The 24,807-nt window shown below is 38.3% G+C and overlaps 1 protein-coding gene across 1 annotated transcript in view; it reads left to right on the top strand.

The window, feature by feature from the left end:
• The window catches only part of ABCC8 (ATP binding cassette subfamily C member 8), a 65,099-nt gene that overhangs the window by 8,680 nt on the left and 31,612 nt on the right, over nt 1-24,807 (top strand). Inside the window, 12 exon segments of the mRNA XM_040701357.2 lie at nt 170-412; nt 1,227-1,415; nt 8,024-8,188; nt 9,883-10,038; nt 12,996-13,130; nt 14,599-14,761; nt 16,385-16,425; nt 16,737-16,882; nt 21,159-21,261; nt 21,481-21,591; nt 23,303-23,378; nt 23,468-23,573. Of these exon segments, the coding sequence (XP_040557291.1) occupies nt 170-412; nt 1,227-1,415; nt 8,024-8,188; nt 9,883-10,038; nt 12,996-13,130; nt 14,599-14,761; nt 16,385-16,425; nt 16,737-16,882; nt 21,159-21,261; nt 21,481-21,591; nt 23,303-23,378; nt 23,468-23,573 (1,634 nt within the window).

Here is a 24,807-nt window from a genome sequence, read left to right as displayed (position 1 = left end):
GAAGAGACTGTATTGTTTAAATTTGAATGCCCAAGTTCCATGAGTACTTTTGAGAATGCAAGCCTTTGATTCACTGATGATCTGCTGTGTCCTTATCTCTTATCTATTCTATGCGGACTTGTATTTTCTATGTGAGTGTGATTCTTCTGAGGGAATTTTTGAATTTCAGAGATATGTTTTCTTCAAAACTCCTAAAGAAGTTAAACCTCCTGAGGATCTCCAGGACCTTGGTGTTCGATTTCTACAGCCATTTGTGAACCTGTTATCCAAAGGAACATATTGGTGGATGAACACGTTCATCAAGACTGCCCATAAAAAACCAATAGACTTGAAAACCATAGGCAAGCTTCCCATTGCCATGAGAGCTCTAACCAATTACATTCGTCTTAATGAGGCTTTTGAAGCACAGAAGGTATGCAAAACCAGAATTGTCAGTCAACTTTCTCACTATTTACATTTTTTCATTGTTTTTTATGCTATGACTGTGATATAAAATCGTGCGAGCAGTCATACCAATGAAATATGCATTAATATAGTTTTCTCTATACAGAAATGTCACTCAGTTATACCTTGTACAAATAATGAAATTTCTCTAAATAAGCATGCAGATCAAACACATTACTAGTTAAATGCATGTAAAATCCATATGGCCTCTATTACAATGCAGAAAGTAATTACCTACTGTACTCTCTAAAACACCATTAGCATTATTCCTAATAAGACCTTGGAACCATTCAATAACAGAGTCAATATTAATGAGGTCTCGTAGTACTATTTTATGATGTTGTTTGAGATATGTTTTGTCCGTAAGAGAATTCAGGGCCAAAACTACCTTAGCTCAGATTCTGCTTGGCTCTGTGTTGAGAACCAAGTGTATTCAGAAATGTCTTTTGCAGCCTATCTAGAGGAATGTAGGCTTTTCATTCTCTGTGTTCACAGGAAAACAAAACCTGTCAGTTCCCTCTCTTTTTTTCCTATTCCCCTGGCAAGACACAAACATGAGTTACTTGATACCTACTGAGGATAGAAAAAGAAATAATAGCTTCTTTTTATGAAGTGGAGGAGAGTACAAGTTCAGGCTTTGTAGAAAGAATAATTGTGATTTCTGTGCTTTTCTAGTTCAAGGATTGCATCTGATTGTCAATGAATTAAAGCAGGGGGAAAATAATGTATTGTACATTAATACAGTTATATAATTATAGATTTTCTTTTCATATTCTGGACAGAACAAGAGACCATCTTCTCCACAGGGATCAGGGTCAATTTGGCGTGCTCTCTGCTGTGCTTTTGGGAGACCCTTACTTCTCAGTAGCACATTCCGTATTCTGGCTGACTTGCTTGGCTTCACTGGTCCCCTCTGCATCTATGGGATTGTTCACAATGTTGGAAAAGGAAATAACACCATCCGCCCACAGGTACTGTCTGTACTGGAACTGGCTGGGACGGAGTTAACTTTCCCCACAGTAGCCCACGTAGTGCTGTGCTTTGCACTTGTAGCTAGAACAGAATTCATATTGCACCAGTGACTTTTCCTGAGCAATGCTGGCACAGCATCAAGTGTAATAGTTCTCCCATTTTACTTCCACACAACTTCTCCTTTTTTTTTTCTTTTTCCCTTCCCCTGGTGTTAAAATGCTCCTTATCTCATCCCGCGAGCCTTTTTTTCAAGGTATTTTCTCTTCTGTTCTTTTGAGGAGGGGGAGTGAGAGCAGTGTGGTGGAGATCAGCTGTCTATGTGTGAAACCACCACACTGTAAAAATGTCGTAAGAATAGGAGTCAAAAAAGTAATGCTAAAACTGTATATTATTAATTCTTAGTAAAGAGGGTGACTGCAATGTATTTGTGAATGCTAGAAGTGCTAGTATGTATGTAATGGCTACGTTGACATTTATACCTGGATGGTGAACATAAATGTGTTACCTACACATTTCATCAGGCTTGCATTTAGGAAAATAATCTCATTTAAGACAATGGTGATACACTCAGAATCTTGCTATACTGTAAGTATTTTAGAAACAGTTGTGACAGCAATTTAACCAAGTATGTGATTAAGTGCTTTTTGGAAAGGCAAAAGTATGTTTATAAGAGGCTAATCTTTTCATTTCCAAGATTAAGTGATGTCTAACAGGATCAAAACATGCCTTTAACATCATAATAAAATACCAAATGGTATAGCTGTGAGAAAGAATTTCTGCTAATGGCTCTGAGGGTATTCATTTTGAAAGATCAACTGAAGCAAAGTTTTTAAAGATGCCATTTAATTGAATGATACCCAAGAAGGAAATTCTTGATTTATACAATTTAAAAAAGAAAAGAAAAAAAAATCAGGAAGTGTTTTTTCATAAGGTAGGGTTACTCAGTCCCCATTTTTATGAGACATAACTTTTTTTTTTAGCTCATTTATTGTTTGGTAAAAGATTGACTTCTGAAGCCTATTGGTGCTGCTGGAAATATACTCATTCACTCAAGTAGACTTTAGATTAGGTCCATTGTAAATATTGAAATACATGGAATGCATTTCAGGAAAAAAAAGCCTCAAGCAGAAATGACTTATTGATACATGTTGCAATCTTTGACCTAATATTTGGAGAGTTTTATATACCAAATAGATCCAATGAAAACCAGTCAAAGCAGGAAATTAAAAAACTAAGGCTATAGAGGGTATGTTGTGGCAAAGTACTATGGAAGCTTTTGAAGTGCTTCTTGATAATTGGTTTGGAACACTTAATGTCTCAGCTGAAATTATGCTAAATAACGATTTACAGGTTATCCTGTTTAATTTTCCTACTATGCCAGCTAGTACTCCCCTGTTAAAATGCTCAAGTCTGGTAGATAGGCTCCTCACAGAGTGTTATCCAGCTTTGATATTTTCACCATGTCTGGCGAAGTGGTGGCCTTGCGGTTGTAATGTATACCACTGGGGGATCACTTAGCAGCAGTGTTCACTGAGAATCATCCATGAGTGACCATTAACAGTTCATTTTACCTTTGATTAAAAGGCTCCACCAAGGCTTTTTCTTCTGTTTCTGCTTGATTTACAGCACTGTTTTTCTGTTAAGAGGCTGATTACTTTTCTACCTGAAAACAGCTTTTTCTGAATTAGATGAACTACCTTTTTAAAATGTACTAGTTTTCTATTTAAACTATTTGTAAATAGATTGGTGTGTTCAGGGAAATCTATTACACACACACATGCGCGCACACACACACACATATATATATACACATTATACACACACATTCCTAGTCTGCTGAATCTAGTCTGAAAAATCTACACCTGCTCTACAGCTAGGAGTATTATATCTTGTAAAGAATCAAAAAAGAGAACCATGCCTTTTAAATTATTTGCTCCTGAGAGCCTCATAGCTCTAGGAAATAAACCTTTAAAACACCGTGTTATGAAAGTAAAGCCACGGGGAATCATTGCTTGTATCTGATGTGCTGTTGCATTTGATGGATTTGGACAGAATTTCCATACAGTTGGGCAGAATCAGACAAGCAAAGTAAGCTGTGAGTGCAGTGGGGAGCATCTACTTAGCCATCGCTTAATGTGATTTTTCTTCACTTACAACAGTGTAGACTGGGGAGGTGTTGCAACGAACTTGTATCTTTCAAGCGGAAGTTCTGTCTTTGAAACTGAAGGCAAAGAGATAAATCTTAAGATACATTTGCTGTGTCCTTCAGGTCCTTTGTGACAAATGAAAACTGTCACAGAGCTGGAGCTGAGATCACATGGGTGTCACGGGCACTATTAACTGCTTTAGTTTGTGCTGCAGTTAGACACAACAGCATCTGAAATTCTGTCACATTCTTCATGTTTATTTATAACTCCAGTATCAATATTTATAGCCACCCCTGGAACGTGCTCATGACACTAATTTTCTGAGTGTTAAGCACTTCACACCAGAGAAGAGACTGTCAGAACAATAACCTTCATGTTTTGTCTTTTGTTTTGCAGCATTAGGATTGGTATTTCTACTGTTAGGAATACTTGTTGACATAATATATTGAAATGATACATTAAACCTACAGAAGCATTATTTAAAAAGATCTAGAGGGCATAGGACTCAGTGTAAGAAAAGGCCCAGTGTTGACACTTAAGACTATTTTAGTCCAGGGTCTGTAAATATCTGGAACAGTGGCCTTTTGCTCAGCCTTCCACTGGGCTGTACCTGCTAGTACTTTAGAAATTATATTATCCTGAAGTTATCAGGAGTGTGGGATACTGAATGTCTCCAAAACCATTTTTTGAGAACAAAACATCTACTTAGTTCTGTCAGTTTCTCAAAGTTATTTGCCATACATTCGATAGGTTCAGTAGTTGTTCAGTTATTTTCTTACACTTCCCAGAGGCTGGTGAGTGTGCTTAGACAATTATTGAAGTTTAGTCACACAGGTGTTCAGTGGCTGTAAGTCATCATGGCATGATGATGCATATGAGACTTTGTGCATATCTTGGTGAAAGATGTCTCTGTGTGTGATGTTTATATGTATATGTGTGTGTGTGTGTGTGTACATCCTCCTTCTCTCTCAAGTTGCATACTGGAATAAAAAAGAGAACTTTCATTTCCCTTTTCCTCCCTGCTTACCTATTATCTAATGTTTTAATGTGAATCAATGCTATATCAAAATCTCTTTGCTAGGAAAGTATGATTTGACAAAATGTATTCGTGTAAAAGGAATTTATAAAAATGAAGAAGTAGTATTAGCTGCAGTAATTAGCAGTATATGTAGGTCAGCATTAAAATTGTACTGCCTTTGCCACTGCCTTTGGTATAATACACTGTAATATGTAACCTTTGTGGCTGTGAAAGCACTAACATGACAGCAAAGAGAAAGGATGTCTTTGACAGTCGTAATCTTTCAGTATTGCAAACATGTATGTTGTTAGGTTGGATGTGACTTTCACCCTGGGTGAAAGTTCAATTAAAAAGAAATTACGGGGAAGAACTGCTAAAATTATAGCTGGTCTGTGAAAGGGCAGCTCAGAGGAAATACTTTTGCAGTTACAAGTTAAGATATGCCTGAGGACATGTCACACATTTACATAACAAATGTAAATGATGCTGGGTTTATCCCAAATATATTTTTTTCTTCACCCAAACTGCCAACTTATGGAGTTATATTCTACTTTGAGAATACATGCAGTGCACAGGAAACAACAGGTGACTCTTGGACAGTTAAGTACTAGGTGCAGTTTGTCCACCTTACATGTGCCGAATGCTTAGGAGCATAGATATTAGAAAGTGTGAAAATAAATTGGAAGCATGTAATTGGCCGTGGACTTGGCCAGTTTATCAATTTCTCTTTTCTTTCCCACTGTTAAGGCGTAAAGCCTTAACACAGGAGAAAACTCAGTTACACTTAAGATTTTCCAGGTGTGGTATATTTTCTAAAGCTTCCAGCTAAATGTTAAGTCCTAGGTTGTCTTATTTTTCAGAAGTACAGCAAGAAAACTTACGTTCACAGTTTCATCTTGCAGGAGTCAATGGCAAGTTAACCTGGCTTGAAAGGCTGAACTTGTATGACTAAAAGTAATCTGGAGGAGTTGCTCGTGCTGCACCACAGACCTTTTGTAGCATATAATGCTGCTATTGCCTGTCTGAATTACTGTAGAACTGCCGGTCATTTATGGCTTAAAAGCTATTTAATTCACTAATAACTAAGTCCATAATTAGATGTCTCTATCTGAACATAATTATTGGCATGTACTGTAATTGTTCAGAAAGTTTTACGTCTGATTCAAATTGAAGGAAAAAGCACGTCCAGCAATTGCCTGTGTTTTATTTGAATTGGAAGATTCCATGTGTTTGAGTACTTTCTCAGAAGGCTTTTCTGAGTGCTAATGCCTTATTTTTAGTTCAGTGTTCCCACAGATTGCGGAAGTGTTTATGTACATTGAAAACTGGTTGAAATCAAAGCACCTGGCTAAGCTGGAAATAAATTATTGAATTTATTCCCTGTTTTCAAAGTATGGAATTTGATGCTTTCAAATAACGCTGAAGGAAATGTTCCATGCTGTTGTAAGGTACTGCACTGTACACTTGCTTAAAAGGGTATGGCCATGAAGAAGCTTCCTCACGTGAATAAGGAGCATTTGAGTCAACAAAAACTTACAGAAATCGAATCATAATTACTAGTTTTGTGTCTAGTCTTGGTTTGAATCTTAGTAGCTTGTAAACATAACCAGGTAAAGAGGATGAGCAGAAGAAATCTATACACATCTGTGCTGCATAGTGACAAAAGTCCTTTAACAGGTGTTTACTTTGTCTAGTGTTTGAAGACTTAACCACAGTTCATTTTAAGTGATCAGATGTTTATGGAGAATGACTGTTTGGTGTCATCAGATGACCTCCTGGGCACCTCAGGAGATGGTTAAGCTGTTGTGTGCACGGATCAGACTAGTTTCCTCTCATGAGAAGGAATATTATTCTGTAAGGTGGGAGGCACTGTGTCAGGAAGATTGTGCTGGATGTTTCTTATGTGTCTCACAGAGTAATACAAAGGATCTTTTCAAAAGCTATTTTGCATTAACTAGTTTACTTGTTGCAAAGGCAAATGTAGATTTCTCTGCTTTCAAGACTATAAATTATCATACTGGTGGCAAGGGGGTGCGTAGTCATAGTAATGACAGGAACCATTGTGGCTGTTAAAAGATGAAATGGAAAGAGATGGAAAAAGTACCCTAAAGCTCTGCTTTCTCTGGCAAATGTAGTGGCCTGTTGGGTTGCCATAGCTATAAGTCCTCACCCCTCCTTTCACATTTCCTGTTGACCCTGCTTCCTTTCCCCCCTTTGATTTAACTATGGTACCCATCAGCCCATTTGGTCTGACTCGACCCATCAAATTAAAAGGAAGCTAACACATTATTTTTCCTGTGCTGCTTTTCTTGTTAGTGATTTGAACTGGCTCAGTGAGAGATCCAATAAGATCCCAGACTAGCACACAGTAAGCTACAGAAGCATGCAGCTTGGAGCAGCCTTGGTGCAATTAAAGGTAGAAAGATGTCAAACCAGCTGAAAGAGGAGTGCACATCATCTTACAAAACCACAACTTTAAAACTAGGTTTAGCCTCTATTAATTTCTCACGTGGGATTTTTATAAAGAGTTAACTTCAAGACACAAATCAGATGTAATAAAATGTACAGTCAACGTACAGTTTATGAAATGTGGTTTATTAAGTGTTAAAGCAGTCTTAAAAGCTTTAACAGCACATAAACTATCTGGACTAGAAATGTGCTCAGTGAGGAGTATAGCAGAAGTGCAAATGATGAGGAAGCCGCCTGGGAGGAAATAGAACGGCAGCTTCCTACTTCTGCCTTTAATGGCAGTGTAAGCCAACAATAAATGTTTTGAAGGAACCAAGAGGAGAAAGAGGAAGGAAGAGACGTTCTAGTCTCAGGGGGTTCTTGAGACGAGGCATACTCTGAACTAGTTGTGGCACTGAACATGTCGAATAAATGCCCTGTTTTCCCAGTGAATTGTAGATGTGCTTCAAAATGCACACCAGTGATCTCACAAACATCCTCGCAGATAGTGACCACAAATAAAATAAGTAAATAAGTGCTGAACAAACCTGTTAAATACCACAAACAGTGATAATGTGCATATTTCCAGGAGTTGGAAGATGTCTTTTACAGCAAGCGGAGAAGGTCAGTTTGGCATTTGGTAACCTTAGATGTCAAAGTAAGGAGACAAGTTTTTGTGAAGGGTGTTAACTAAGTCCTTTCTGACAGTGGGCATTGCATTTCTTTAGCAAATGATGATACTGAGTTACTCAGAACATCCTAGAATTTTGGAAGGATATCAGAAATCCTATGAATGTCACTTTGCATTTAAATAGAACTTACTGAGTTGGCAAATTATATGACTGTCTCCTTGAACTGTTAAATGGTGAGGTTTCAGGTCGTTGTAAGCATTTTCAAAGTAATAAACTATGGTTATTTGCTTGTTAACTATGCAAAACTGTTAAGTAAATTACAATTGCACCTGATTTCTAATTTTTTTTAACTTTTTTTTTAGACTAAAATGATTGGTGTTTTCTTCATTTCATCTCAAGAGTTCCTGTCCAACGCATACGTTTTGGCTGTACTCTTGTTTTTTGCCCTACTGTTGCAAAGGACATTTCTCCAAGCATCATACTATGTTGCTATTGAAACGGGAATCAACTTGAGAGGTGCAATACAGGTAGCCAATACATTGTTTAGCTTGTTTTCACGCAGTCATGTATGTATTTGTAAATATATATTGTATCTGTAGTAGTTCGGGTCGGTTAAGGCTACTGAAAGAATTCTCTCCTGAGATAAATTGAACATAGCCATTGCTGTTAAAGATTGCTTAAATTTCAACTGAGATTCTATTGTTATTCTATATGATATTTTTAATACCCATTTATTATATTTGGTAGTATACACGTAAATATACTTTGGACGTAAAGATAGATGGTATTTACAATGCATGCAGTAGCATGGGTTGTGCCATCAAACGACTAAGTGCTGTGAAGTCTGTAATTACTGAACTTTAGGTCAGTAAAATGGAGGCCTTAGTTACTGAGTAACTGTGAACAGCAAATCAAAGTTGCATATAGTATACAAAAATCTGTGCCTGAAAGATGAGTAAGTGAGAGAATTAGGAGTTATATTACAGTGTGATACTTCCAATTGCACTGGCTGATATCTGTCCTTTGACATCTTGAAAGCAAACCCTATAAGTTACAGTGTTTATCCACTGAACTTCATAGAGTCAGAGAGCCTTGATATAGGTGGATGCTTTCAGTAGCAGCATAATTATTTAATCCTCTTTTGATCATGCACTTGGAAGCAGTTGTCAGCTGCCAGACTTCTGGATTACACCTATTGGTTTTCTCTTACTAGAGTGTGGTAGAAAATACCTAAAGAAATAAAAACTTAACTTGAAGCATACAAGGCACAAAACATGTCAAGCAGAGGCACTATAACTGACTGGAAAATATGTGGACTGCAGCAACTAGAAAATGGTTAAAGGGGAATTGCAAGAAAATATTATTACATTCCCATCAATGTTGTTTAAGAAAATCTTCATTTTGTGCACTTAAGTATTACACAGAAGCTCAAATAATGCCAACAGTCATACCAGTCAGACTGGAAAATTTTTAGGCATCATTTGAAGCAGCTTACTTAACGTTAATGGCACTCTCGCAGCCAATATTTAATAATAAATTATTTTTTCTATAATTTTTCGGTTTCTTTACAGCTTTTGTCTCTTTTATTTCCATGTATGAATCTGCACGTGTTCCACATGCCCAGTATGACTTCATGCTTCATGCTGGATAGTTGGCACTCAATCAGAAGGCATTTTCTGAGTCAAGGTGCCATCTATCAGTAAAATTCCATGACTGTAAAGCGTGATTGTGCAGCCTTTTAGCTAACAAGCTGGTGAAAGTGCCCTTTCATTGTTGTGTACTAAGGTATTGTTGTTGTTTATACATGGTGACTGGTTCTATACTAAGGTAACTCATTCAGTATAGAATCAGACCTGTTATGTTATTTGCCTGTGAATTAATGTTTGCTATGGGACTAGGCTTTCTAGTGAAAATATAAGAATATTCTCAACTCTAAACCAGGAATGTAGTTTCATTCTCTTAATGATCCCCAGGGGTGCAAAAAGGGAGTATTTAGACAACAGTTATGTACCTAATTGTTCACTGTGCTTCCTGTGGGCAAGCAATAGGATACTAGCTTAAAATTTTTCATCATAACACTAAAGGCAAAACTTAACCTATTTTCATTCAAGTTCCTGAGGATTTTGGTTCCCTTGACATCCTGGATGATACTTGTCTTTTAATTTGAATTGAAAATCTTATTTTATTTCTGTATGCGAATAATATTTCATCTATCTTCCAGACAAAAATATATAATAAGATTATGCAGCTTTCAACTTCTAACATGTCTATGGGGGAGATGACTGCAGGCCAGATCTGTAACTTGGTTGCCATAGACGCAAACCAGTTGATGTGGTTCTTTTTCCTCTGCCCTAACCTTTGGGCTATGCCTGTACAGGTAAGCATGTCTTTTAGTTATTAATGTACGTTGATTTGTAATGATTGTTTGCTTCTGAATTTGAAACTTGAAAAAAGTCTTGAAGCTATTAATATCTATAGACATTGTATATAGGTATCATAATCCATATCTGTGAGAGGACTTTAGATATTGAAGATTTTATTAGGGTCCTCATCTTGTCTGCTGCCAAGTATGCTGTGCATTTGTAACAAGAATTTATAATGTGCAGTAGCTTATATTATTACTATTCTGTTGTTTATTATGTCAGGGGAGTTAACTGGAATATATTGCAATCATTTACCTTCTGAATCCCAGTAGAACAGGCAAGAACGAGAAGCAGCAATTGAAAAGAGGCTTGAGGATGCTTGTTACTTGAAAGAAGCCCTCACTAGATTTTACTCAAACCCTGGGAGCAAAAGGAGCCCCCTGTAAAGGCTTTTTCCCCCTTCCATTTTATAAGCGCTTGTGTTTGATTCCACTGGGATTATTTTAAAGAATCCTGTGTTCTCATATCTTTGGTTTATTGGCAGAGACAGTTTACAGTACTAACGAAATTATAACTTATCTCTTTAAAAACTGGCCACAAAGCAATTTCTGCTTATAAGTGCTTGATATCTTCAATAATACAATCACTGGACCATGGATTTCTTTTATTTTTTAAAAGTAATCAGAGGTATCACCGAGTTTCTAGTTCACGGTGTATGTCTCTGGCAGATAAGAGCTTTGGGATTTTGATGAAAGGTGAGCAAAGCATTTCATGACAGAATTGTTAAAAAATAGGATTGTTACCTTCTCAGAAATACTGATGAGAGCCTTCCCATCTGACAGATACTATCCTCTAGCAGTTCAAATGTTACCACTTAATGCTTATTCTTAGCCTTGTAGTGTGTGTATGACAAGTCTAGAAGCACTTGCATTAACATTTACAGATTTCAGTACTTTTCAGATACTTCTATCTATGTACTTTTATTGAGAATGTATCTTTGTTGCACACATGACAAATATATTGTCCTAGGTGAAAACCTTTTTGGTATAAAAGAGAAAATTGAACTGGGGTCTACTGAAAACGTATAAATTTTATTGCAAAGATTGACCCTTTCAACAAAAATAAACTGAGCTAACAACTCCCTCTAGATCCAGTAGCTACTGTAGCTTCCCCTTGCTTGTGAGAAGCTGAGCTTGTGTTTCTAGAACTAGTGTGTCCCACAATGACCTTGGCACCCAACCAGTGATGGGGTAGCAGTAAATCAAGAAGTCGCTCTTCCACGTAGACTTTGTATTTTTGGGTGTCTATTGACTGTATGCTATTCAGTGCTTTCCTGTAATTTGAGTGCCTAGTTGTCTGTCCATGGAGAATCAGTTGGGAATTAATATCTTGATCTCCAAAGACAATTCATGTTCTGGAAGGGAGCTCTTCCAGAATCTTCCAGAACCATCTTGTGGGGTCCTTGCATGTGTTTGTTGGTTTCATACACTCATGAAATCCCTAACTACACTGGGAAGCAGATTGCTCACTCGTTCATCACATGAAGATTTTTAAATTATCTTTTAACCATTACTAGATTTGTACAATATATACAATAGAATCTTATGTCTGTGACGCAGCGTATTTCCTAATTAAGCACTGTGACTCATTTTAAGATTTGCATTTAGTTCATCAGCAGATAGGCATCAAAAGATTGCTATGAAAAGCTTTTTTTTTTTTTCTCTGTGCATCTTGAATTCATAGTGTTGATACAGAAGTGGGTGAAGTATGTATACTGTTTTTCTTCATGGAAGCACCCATTTGACATGAATATATATGGGAAATGATCGGCTTATGATTGCTGAACTCTGGAATGATGGAAAATTGTGTTTTCATATGGGTTATATGAGTATGCAAATGTATTAGGAGTCATAGATAATGCTTTGTGGAAATTTCCAAATTATTATTTTTAATTAAAGGTAACGATGTATTCAATTAAATTTCTATTACTGTGTCTTGTGATCTGACTAATTTATTAGCTATTACCATATTTTATATAATGGAGTGTCAATGCTTCAGATCATTCAGGAGTCAAACATTAGACTAGTGGTAATTAACATGAGCAGCTTGTGCATATCTTTCCAGAGAACAAGACTCTGTCTTGCTCTCCAAATCCTTATTTATCCAAAGACAATGTTTTTTCCTTACCCTTTTTAAACATTCTTTGCCTGTCTGGTACTATGCATCCTTAAAACAACTCATGTGAAGTTTGTTTATCTGAATTGGGGATTCTGACTAATACAGCTATGATGTTACTTTTTTGGGTACTCCTCAGCAATAATGTCATGAACTTTGAAGGCAGTTAACATTTAAAATATATCAGTTGCATTTTAATGGTATTGCGTTTTAGTTTCTATAGTAAGCAAATTCTTTGTAGAATTCCTATCTGTTGTAGATTAGTGGGTTCCAATCATATTGGAAAAGGAAGATTCTTCCCTGGGTGTACAAAGGCTTAAATGTCAAAGAAGGATGCTATGTTATCTGGTCAATTGAGAATATTTAGTAGTAAATGTGAAGGGAATAGCTTGATGTATTACTTAGAAGCATTTTAAAATAACTTATTTAAATATCTTAATGTTCTTATTTTTAAGTAAAATTATTTTAAGTAGCTGTGGACATTGTTATAAAGGATATACAAATCTGTACATCTTTTTCTACTATTTCTTACAGGGGGTCCGTGAAAAATAAAAGTATGTCGCTATCTGGAGTTTTCTAATTGTTTTGCAGTGTGTGATTAAAGTCACAGAATCCACAAGCTGGGGAGGACTACTCTAGGCATATTTAATCCTTTGACAGAATATTTTGACTGATCAAACTGTGACAGTGATGCAGAACGTAGGATGTTTGGGGGTAGGACTGGCTGCAGTGGTGGTGGTTTGAGTGTGCTGCCTGTCAGTCCAAGTCTTTCACTCACTCTCTTTTCTCCCAATAGATAATTGTAGGAGTTCTTCTCCTCTACTACCTTCTAGGAATCAGTGCCTTAATTGGAGCAGCAGTAATCATAGTACTTGCGCCTGTTCAGTACTTTGTAGCAACAAAACTCTCGCAGGCCCAGAGAAGCACGTTGGTAAGTGTCCTCACACTTGCATATGGTATTAATTTCACCTCTGGTCTTTATGCTTTGGCCTGTGTTTAGAACTACAAAGCTGATGGCGTGAAATTAACCAAAAACTGATTCTCAAACAGCATGCAATGTTCAAGAATCTGAAATGCAAGAATGTGAAAAATTGACAAGCAGTAAAGATGAAATTTGTCTTGAGGTTTGTATTTTTCAGCCAGTATGTGTTTGCTTAACAGGAAAAAATTAAGATCTTTCTGTCTTGCAAATATAAGTGATCGGTGATCATTGACTGAAATGACTTTGTGCAGTCAGATGATGCCCAAATAAATGAATCATGCAGGACAATCTGTCCAAGCAAGTAGGAAAGCTGTATTCAACCTCAAGCCACAGATACACTGTGGATGTGGAAATCTATGGGTGTAACTTATTTAACTAATGGTCCTATCTCTCACAGCGTGTTCCTCAGCTGGGGAGCTTTGAGATCTGCTTAGTCATGAGTTGTGTCTTGGTTCCTCACTTCCCTGAATTGCTTGTATCGCTGCTGAGAAAGTTGCCTTGTCCACCTGTTCTGAACATTTTCCCCATGTTTGATAACTGTTGTAATGCCAAGGAGGACTTATGAACCTGTAATGATGCTGGACAGCAGGATGTGGTTGTTGAAGTCTCTTCTGAAACAAATAAAGTGTAATGAGAAGCTTGTGCACCTTCCTGTGAGGAAAGTAATGCCTTTGCATCAACAGTATACACCTTTCTAGTAATGTAGACAGCATTCATCCCTGTATCATCCAAGCAGAGTGTCAGCATTGCCTAGAAGTTCCTGCAGATGGGAGAAGAGTATGTTGTGATTCGATTGTCTGCACCGTGCAGTGAAGTGCAGCACAAAGATCATTGAGCCTGCCTGAAAACTGGAAGCGGAGTAACTACAGTGCACTGTAGCGCCAAAGCCAAGTGTCCCTGCTCAGAGTCAAGGCTCCCTACAGAATCACAGCTTCTTGCTAATGCAGCCTGGCTGCTTTGAAGTTTGGCACCATTGTTTCCACTTCATATTGATTTGGCAGAGCAGTGTGCCCAGTTGTAGCTTGCCTGCTTGTTCTGATCTCCTCTGTACATATTCAGAGTGCCTATTGAAAATCCAACCAATGTGCTTGGCAGATGAAGTCATGAGAGGGTGCCTTGCAAGTGATCAGAAAGCTTTCAGAAGAGTAAAATTTTCAGAACAAGGTATGTGAACTAGGAGTACAAGCCAATTGGCTTTCCACTCAAGCTCTCAGCTTTGCAAGGTGAGCTTCACTGTAGGAATCTCACCTTTGCAAAGAACAACAGAACATCCAAATAAACAGTGTCCATAGAAATAGCAAATAGAAGAGAATTGACTGATTACAAGAGGCTGCATACAATTTTTTGTGATTCTCATGTTTAAGGGCCAGGTGCTTTAATTATACTCTTGAAGTAAATGTGTATGCCAATGTTGCAGGAGTACTCCAATGAGAGACTGAAGAAGACAAATGAGATGCTTCGAGGCATTAAGCTTCTTAAACTCTACGCTTGGGAACACATCTTTCACAGCAGTGTGGAGGAAACCAGACAAAAGGAAATGACTAGCCTCAAGTCTTTTGCCCTTTATACCTCCATATCTAGTAAGTCTTTTTCATTCTTAATCCACTGTTCAGCTAAAGGACTACTGCATTATTAGCTGTTAATGAGTTTACCATTTCTCTGTTGATCGTTTTGGTCGCTTTAGGCTCTGATCCCATACTCCTCACTTTCTATTTAGTCAGACGTTCCACTTCTTTAAGTAGAATTTTGCCTGTACGGGAAATAAGCCCAAAATAGAAAGTCAGATCAAAGCTTCATAGTATTAGCTTTTCTGAAGAAAAGCTTTTAAGGGAGAAGCATTTCACAGGCTAGCTCAAGCCAGTAATGTTCTTTCCTATAATAAAACATTCAGATAGAAGCCTTTGTTAATGTTTATCTTTTTTTTATTCCTCCTGCACAATCCAATGTATCATGTGATATCAAGCTATCAATGCCTTTGCATTGAAGCTCTACCAGGCAGTCAAGTCATACTGAAGAACTCATGTACATACTCATATAATCTGTGAGATATTAATGAATTGGAAACTTCAGCAGGAAGTATTCAAAGGCTACAAGCTACCTGTACTAAAACCTTCTAGACTAATAAAGGAGAAACAATTACTTGGGAAAGTAACTTCCAGTCTAGTTAGTATCATTTGCTTTCATTTTTCCAAGAGATGTGCAGTTGTCTGACTTCTCTGCCAAGTGATCATGTGAGTAAGAGGGCAGGATCTTGATCTCACTGAATTCCATTGATATTAAGTGGAGATTTTCATTGACCTACAAGACTAGATTTTTCTCTTGGGGGATCCTGAGCTCTCTGTGCTTGTAGGATAGTTTGCATTTCAACATAAAACATGAGTGGATGGTTATTACTGCATTGCTAACCCATATTCCTTCCCCATCTTAAAAAGATCCCTGTACGCAAACGTTATTTGCTTGCTTCTCCCCCTCCATCTGTTTAATAAACTGTAAATGCTGCGATGTATGAGTAGTTATGGTAAGATAATCCAGGGTACCGAGACAAACACTGTTTCAGGACAGGGGAGAACAGGTTCATTGTTTGCATTTTACTAACTCAAGGCCCATCTGAAATCAAAGCTCTGCCATACTTGTATACTGTTAGAACTTCTATCAATCTCCTGAGGATGGTCATAATCAAAGTAGGAAGCCTAACAAAACCGGTGTCGTTATGCCTAACCAAATAGCATAATCCACCTTGGTCAACTTCCTGTAGAGTTTGTGTGGAAGCATGAGGTCTTGTGCAGGTTCCCATCTGAAGTAGCCAGCATCCATGGCAGCCCCAGTGGTATGACCTGCACAGCTTCTCCTGGATCTCCCTTCCTTGCACTGTGAAGCACTCAAGCAGCTTGCCAGACCTCATAACCAACTCAGTCCTCCTGCAGGTGTCCCATGCTTGATCTATATGTGAGCTGAATGCGCTTTAAAATCCATACATTGCTCATCTCATCTAGATTGCACTGCTGGGTTCTGTGTAACTGAAGAGATTAGTTTTGTGGTAACTGGAAAAATAAACTGAAGGTATTTAGAACAATTCTGTGTATAATTGTGTATTTTTCCTATTTCAAACATGGAAAATATCATTATAAAGCAACTAGTAGTATTTTAACATTTACCTTGTCTGAATGGAAATAGTCTAAACATGTCTACGTTTTCCTTCACAGTCTTTATGAATGCAGCAATACCAATTGCAGCTGTACTTATAGTAAGTATAGACTTCTCTAAGTAATGTTAATTGCAACCACATTTTCAAGTATCACTGATATAGAGATGAGGAAGAAGGAAAAGATGCAAGCCTGATAGACGTTTGCATTTCCACTGGGAGAAAATGGAAGATGTTCACTTACATCTGGATCCAGAGGCAACAAGGGGTGTGCAGCACTCTTCTAAACTGTTAAGAGGATATAAAGGCTCTTAAATAAGAGACAGTAAACAGAATGCTTGTGGAATTTGAAGTCTTCGTGCTTTTTCCTTCTTTATGACTAAATACTGATGATAATGTCTATATCTTTATAGACATTTGTGGTCCACGCTCATCTGACAAGAAGGGCTGACTTCTCTCCATCTGTGGCATTTGCCTCCATCTCCCTGTTTCACATCCTTGTGTCTCCATTGTTCCTGCTCTCCAGTGTGGTTAGATCTACTGTCAAAGCATTAGTAAGGTGAGAACTGTAAATTGAATACCTTTGCTCCCACTTCTTGGACTACAGCTCATTTTGCAATTGTTATTTTAGAAATAACACTGGGATTATTTATCAGTGATCACTCTAAGTTGCTTCCTTACCTTGTGCCTTACATAATGTCCTTGGCTGTAGCATGCAGGCCAAGTTCTTCACTGGTACAATTGTCACAAGCAGTGTTTTGTGGTCTGCCGTTACTAATTTATTGTATAGAATAGGCTGAGCTGTGTTGGTACCACATATGACATATATGTGGTCACAAGAAAGGAGGTGAAAACTCACTGAGGGTGTGGTTCTGTTAACCACCCAATTGATTCCTTCTCCATGAAGCGTGTGAAGATGATCACAGGAGAGCGTGTGTTTCAGTGTGCATTACTTAGGCTTTGCTTTCCCACCACCTCTGCATGTTGGTGGCCTGTTACTAAAGAGTTGGGCTTAAAACAAGCAAACAAAACCAAACCATAACACTGTGGATGCAAAAATGACAACATTAGGTGTGGCAGTAAGCAAATAACAGAATGTCTACTCTAAACTGGATGAATTTTAACTTTCTTATGAACGCGGTTAGCTTTAGCATTCAACACCTGAAATAATAACCAGTACTTGAGTATTTTTCTCAGTAAAACTGGTGTTCACTAGGAATTTGTCTTTGATTATCAGCAGCTTTGTGTTTGAAACAACAACAGCAAAAACCCCAACTCCTAATACTTATCGTGTTCAGTGCAACTCTACCCAACATAAAGGCAAGATGGACAGTATGGGCTTCTTACTTTATTACACTGCTTTGTGATCTTAAATATAGCTGTCTAAAATCTTGCCTAAAGTGTTGGACAGATACTGGATACCAGCCTAGCTTAATTGTCTTTGTGCCACTGGAGATGGAAAGGAGACTACAGCAGGAAGGTGAGATTGCCCTCACTGTTTAAGAATTCCCTGACTGTGCGAAGTCACAGCTGTCTCCACTCCCTTAACAAGTGTGAAATCTGAGAGTGTCAGCAGCTGGCATGAAATGCTTTGCAGGCACAGTGGTAGCCCCTAGAGCTGTGGCAAATTGTCATGCTAAGAGCACAGCCAGATAAGTATCAAGGGACTCGTGCTGGTAATGGTCATTTATTTTGATTTGTGGAAGGATTTTTTTGTGTGTTTCATTGAGTTCTGTGCCTGGTAATGCCACAAATCAGTGCTAAAATGATTAGTGTCAGCAAGAATTAACTGCTAGCCAAGAGTTGTTCACGAGTGATTCTTTAGTTATCTTTTTGTTGGCAGGCTATTGCCCTGCCATTTACAGCACAGGCAGGAGTCCCCAGTAAAAACTGTGCACCAAAGTAGACAGGAACCCTGTCTTCCTGGCTGTCGTTGTCTTAGTGGTTCACCTAATGCTATGGAGCACATTGCTCACTAGTGCTACTGGTGCTGCTCTGGATGTGTCTTCTGCATTCCCCAACAGTCAGTGCAGTTCCTTGGAAGCAAATGCCAGATATTTTCAGCCCGTACAAACATGCGCTTGCTTAAATATCCTGGTAAAATGGATGCTGGAAAGTGGTGTTTGTACTTGTTGAGCACAACTAATGTTTACTTGCTGTAACTATGCCTTGCTGTTACACCTTGCTGCTAATAAGTAGCTAATCAATAAGATCAGATAAAGGTAATTAACTTCACGAAGCTATTACTTAGCTTTCATTAGGCTCAGATATTCTAAGTGTGTTCAGCAAGTGTACAAGACAGCTTGTCCTGCAACAGCAGAAAGGAATTGGCTGAGTGATGCAGAAGATGATCCAGAAGTGGAACAAGCCTGTAAAATGATATTAAGAATGTGTTACTGGCTTTGCATCTTGGGCACTTCACAGTCACTGCTTTGTTAATATTGGCTAGAATCTCTAATGCCAGATGCTCTTAAAGACAAGAATCTCCACAAATGAACTCACACGTGTAGTGTGATAAAAAGATAGTGGCCTAGCTGCAAAACATCACTGTGGGTTTTCAGTGACACTCGGAGGAATGGTGTGATTCATTGCAGTGGTAGAAGAGATTTAAAGCTTATGTTCCATGTAAGGATGCTGCAAAATTTCCAACCTTGGGATACTTGGGTATTTGCTCCCAGTTGAGAGAGGGAACTGCTGTTAAAGTCTGTGCATTTTAAACAGTCAGTTGATTTATTTCTTACATGTGAAGTCTTCAAGGACCGAGGAAACAGTGTAGAGTTTTCTATCAGAAAAGATCAAGTAGTAAGAGTGACATTATGTATCTTGCTGGTTTTAATATGAAACTGCTTTTTCAGTCAGCTGTGTAAATAACTGTTTTAATCCATATGTCTAGTGTGGGGCTTAAAAATAAGATTCCCACTGGAGATATTGGAATTCTGGTGAAATTGCTGTGTCAGTTGGAGCTCTGCAGAGAGCATTTTTTCTTTATTTTTATTCTTTGAGTGTACAGTGGTGAGGCACCCAGAAGTATGAGTTGATGCCTCTAACAGAAGATTTGCTCACAGCTGTCTGTCACTGTATTTCCTCAATTATTATCTTGGAAGTAGCAATACCAGATTTAAGAAGAACATTAGGCAGGTTGCTTGCAGAGAAAAATTTTGGTGTTCAGAGTACAGCAAACATGATGTAAAACCAGAGAGCAGAGAACACCATCAAAACTATCAAATAGCTTAATAAAGACATGGTATTGTTTGGGTGTTTGTTGCAAGGATACATTTTGTCTTCTCTTCCTTCCTTTTTTGTCCGGGAGAAGATAAGCAGGGGTCTTCTGTATCTGCTTTTTTTCAATTTTAGAGCAATTACTCAGATGGTAACGTATGCCTGTAAGGAATTCATCTGCTGCTGAGTCCCAGTTCCATGTAGGTGGTGGCTAGATCATCATTTTGGTCCATTTAAGGACATTAAAAATGTTCTGTTTAACATCTGGTTCATTGAAAAAAAGAGGCAAGGGCATTCCAAGCCCTGTGTGAACTTCTAGAGACAGGCTTCTCATCTCTTCCTTTGAGGTAATAGACCTTCACACTAAGAAACTGTGGTCTAGAATCAGGCTTGAGTTACTTATTATTCCTCTTGTCCCATTCCAATTAGTTCCTCTTTCTCTCTTATATCTCTTAGAATGTAATACCAGTTGTACCCAAATCCACTCACTGTATCTCTCAGTGCTCAGATAGCTGCAGTTATCCAAGTGAGCAGAATGATCAAAAACCTACAGAACAACTTCTTCACTAGGCACTTCCCAGCTGGGCACGATCTCTCCTTGCAGGACACACACTAACTGTTCAGGGAGTCTGACTTAGGTGATCTCCTAAAACCTTTGTCCAAGCACTGTTTTGTCACCATCGGGGTATCTCACGAGGCTTGTCGAAGAAACTAAGTCTCCTTATAAAGAAAGAATCCCAAGTAGAGGAATGAAAAATAAATAATATATGTATTTGGACGCCAACAGGTCAGCACATCTCATTGTACTGTAGTGCAATTAGCCTAAGGCAAAGTATTGAAATCAGTTATTTCAGTTGTCCTCTGTAGATATGTTTTTAAGAATTTAAAGCCTTCTTGTACCATATGATTTTGGGTACTGATGGTTATCTTATTTCCAGCCCCTTTACCACTGAGTTCAGAGTTAAATCTGTGCAAGTCAACAAATTTCGTTTTCTTGTTCTGTAAGTAGGTTAGACATAAATTTTACAGTCATACAAAGAGATCAAAATGATGTCGTGATCTGTTAAATGTCATAATAAAGGCACACTTTCTCTTAGCTAATTAAAAAACTGCATGGGGAAAGTTTGTGTGTTACTTTATATCTCACCTACTGAACGCTTTCTTCTCTGAAAGTATACTCCTTTTCCATGCTACCTCATGCTATGCAGATTTCATGATTCCTAGCCTTTGTTTGGAAGAACTGTCTGTGCAATGCTTCAGTAGTACACACGACAAATGCTACATCAATACATGGCTTCAAAACCAGCTACTGCTGGGGCTAGTCTCCATCACAAGTGCCTGAGAAAATCTTGTGTAACCTCTGATGGCATTGGAAATTGAAAGGCCTGAGAAGCCTCTGCAGAAACCACTATAAAGTGATAGCTCTTATAAAACAATTGAGCACATCTTCTCAGTTTTGGTGCAGTAACATCTCACTGAGTGTTTTCGTAGGCTTGTAACAAATTGAAAACAAAAAAACACAACAAACAGTGAGTGAGGTACTAGAAGGGATGCTCGTTGCAGTGAATGGAAGTGCTGTATTCTGGTTCAAGCTGTAATTCTATTTTTCCCTTCAGTGTGCAGAAACTGAGTGAATTCCTGTCAAGTGATGAGATTGAAGAACATGATAAATGTCCAGAGCTAAGAAGTGCAGACGCTCAGAGCAAATATCAGGCAGTGGTGAGTAATAATGTTTAATTGCAGGTGAAATGACTAGAGTGACTTTTACCCAGAGTAAATTTTTTGCTTTTCTCTCTCCTGCTGGTTATTACCGCAATTATTAAAAACTTGCTTCAACACCCTCTAACGTATAGGTGGCAACATGCTTGCTTGTGCTTAGGATGCCTTGCTGGTGCTGCCACCAATTATCGTTATTGCTGCCTTTCTGTTTTTTCACAGCCACTCAAAGTGGTTAACCGCAAGAGGCCTGCCAGGGAGGACTGGAACAATTACACCTCTCACACAAGAAGACCAATTAACATCACAGAAGCGGATGATTTTTGTGTAAAGGTGATATGAAGGTCACTGTAATAACACTGTTACTATAGCACATGAATAGTCACTTTTGTATTCCAGTAAGAGTTTCAAATTCGAGATCCAGTCTTTGATCTCAAGCTGTCAGATGCTTGTAGTCGTAAACAGATTAACCTCCACCTTTCTTTTTTTATGCCTTTCCATTTTAACCATTGCTTGCTAACCTTCATATTGTGATTACTTGTGTATATCCTTCAGAATTTAACTCAGCAAATTTCTGTTTGTGATATTTAATGTCCTCTTTTCATTACAAGAATTTCTCACTTCTTTGAAGGCAAATTAAAATTGCTCCTACCAGTTGGAAGACTGATGCTCTCGATCAGCTATAGTAATGACCAGAATTAATAAAAATCCTGATGGTTGTTACAATGTTGATGCTGTTTATTTAAGAAGTTGGCTATTACATTTGCATCTCTGTCACAAGAGAATGAGTAATTTTGGTTCAGTAGGACTAAGTATAATAATTGTTTAGTGCTTTCAGGGTTTTCTGGAGGCTGTTGTCTTGACATCCTGCTTTAGTGCAGGAGTATGGGGGATGGGGAGAGAGGATAATTAGATCAGAACAGCCTGGACTGATGAGAAAGGAGTGGGTCAGAATGGTAAGCTCTGTGAGGAACAATTTTAAAGATCTTGTATGGAAGGTGAGAACTGTCCATAATCTTTGGCTCCATCTGCTGTCATCATTGTCACAGGCTGCACTGGGGTCAGGGAATTTCTGCAGCAAGTGCTTTTGCAGCTCATTGCTCAAGAAAGAGCTTTTTTTTTTTTTTTTTTTTGAGAGAGAGAGAGGACTGTCTGCCTCTTTTTGTTAATCTAGAGGGAGGAGCACTGTATTTTCTTTTGCTCATTTTTCAGGTTGTTTCCCAGGATGATACAGCCATCAGGGCTTTCTCTCCAGTGGAAATAAAATTTGAGGATAGGGTAGAAGTGTCCCACTTCACTCTTTTCTTGAATCAAAAATGTTGTACCTTATACTGCTGGAAGGCTCTGAGAGCTTCAGAGCTTCTGAAAAATGAGAGAAGAGAATCCTGTAGAAGGGTAAAGCTGTAAAATTGTCTCCTCCTTTCTATTTTTCACAGTATCAAGTGGAAATCTCCAGTTAGAGTCCTGAATAGATTTGTTTCTTGTTTTTAGTCTTTTTAAATGAAAAGGTTGTTCACATCTAACAAAGCCTAGATTAGCTGAGAATCGTATCAGAAATATAAAGGAAACAACATTGGAAATGTAAAGGCAGCAACATCTAATTTCTGAGGACAGTTCTGCAGATCTCAGAATTTGGAATGTATAATTGCATTATATGCTGCAATGTGTCTAGGCTGACATTCAGTGCTCTGCAGAGAGCAAACCGTGACCCTCTATGAAACTTAGTCATGTTGGAATCATTTCACTTATTTTGTGTGCTCATCTTGCAAATAACAAAACAAACCCTAATAAGAAACTTTGTTTTCCCCTTGGGAATTTTCCACGATTATCTTATTGTTGTGCTTGCTTGAATTCCAAGATTGTAGCACAAGAGAATACAGGCCTTTAGAAAATCAGTCACTTGAAAATCTGTTTCCTGTGTTGAGAAAAAGCTAACGCTGCTCTGATACTCAGTGTAATGAAACCAATGGAGGTGTCTCTGTTGAAAAAAGAAGTCAGTCCTAAAGTGGTTTTCTCTTTCTTATTTTGCTCTGTCTTGGTATAGATCACAAATGGATTTTTCACTTGGACACCTGAAGGTCCTCCAGCGTTGTCCAACATCGATATACGAATCCCTCAAGGTACAAAATGACGTCAAGTATACAGAGTAAGATGATGTTCCATGAGCATTTGGAAAATCTGAAGCATTATATGCTCCCCTCTCTTGTAGGTCAGCTAACGATGATTGTAGGACAAGTTGGTTGTGGTAAGTCATCTCTGTTGTTGGCCATACTTGGTGAGATGCAGAAGATCTCTGGCAACGTATCCTGGAGCAGGTAGTGCTATTCAAAAAACCCAACCTGAGTTGAATAGTAATGTGCAAAAATCTATCCTGTGAATTTGTTTGTGCAGTCAGGAATTTTGTGGGTGTACACTCAAGAGTAAAAACCTTGCCCTAATGGCAATGAGCACATCAGAAAGAACCCCTAGACAGGATGAATCATCATAGAATCACCATATTCATAGAATGGTTTGGATTGGAAGGGACCTTTTTAAGATCATCTACTTCCAACCCACTGCTATAGGCAGTGACATCTCCCTCTACATCAGGTTGCTCAAAACCCTGTCCAGCCTGGCCATCCCTGTCCACTAATGAAATAGGTGGGCACTCTGCACTCCAGCAATGTTAGAACATTATACTTTTTTAATTAGAAGCGATCAACTGAAATGTTGTGTTGCTACAGAATGGCATTTCTTTGAGGCCTGAGCCTGGGACTTGAATAGTGCTGTAAAGAGATAACAGCTCACCAGGAGAGGCCTTTGGCTGCGCTTTTAGATGCGTGATCCATCGTAGTACAGGTTTAGTGCATGAGAAATTCAGGATGTTTTTATAAGTGGTAGTGACCTCAGGATAGTCCCCAGTTGCATCCTGCTTATGTATTGCTTGATTTGACAAGAGGAAGATAGTCATGGCCTTCTTTCCCAACACAGCAGCTGCACTCCAACAGCCAGATCCAGACTGTCCTAAGCTATACTTCTGACTTTTGCCTTGACCATGAAAGGAGGAAACAATGTTACTACAGTCCAACAGCTGTTTCCAGAGCTTGGTCCTGTAACCCTTACACTAAATGATAGATTGTATAATGTATTCCAACTCCTAAATATATTTTTTGATAATTGGTGCCATCTCTAGTTAATAATCTGACCAATGTGAGTGAACATTGTTTAAATGAGGCTGTTTACTAGATTTGTAGTTACGCAGGCTACACTTTGCCTTTAGGGATGCAATTATTTGTAGGTAAACATTGACAAGCTGCTGAGAGATCTGCAGTTTATAGCTAACCTGCTATTACTGGTAGATAAAGCTTGATGAACTGCAGAAGAATCTGAAGAAACAATTTTATTTCCAACTAAATGGGAACGATTCAGTTGGAACTGAGTTGCAATACAACCCTAAGTCACTCTGATTGGCAGAAGGTTATTGTTACCTGATGGTTTCTGCACTGACTCTGTGAAGCTGTTCTCACAAATTCCTTGAGTGTTTGTAAGATATTATTTTTATCTAGCCTT

The sequence above is a fragment of the Gallus gallus genome, chromosome 5 (assembly GCF_016699485.2).
Source record: "Gallus gallus isolate bGalGal1 chromosome 5, bGalGal1.mat.broiler.GRCg7b, whole genome shotgun sequence".
Classification (NCBI taxonomy): Eukaryota; Metazoa; Chordata; class Aves; order Galliformes; family Phasianidae; genus Gallus; species Gallus gallus.
This window is presented reverse-complemented; position numbering and strand designations above follow the sequence as displayed.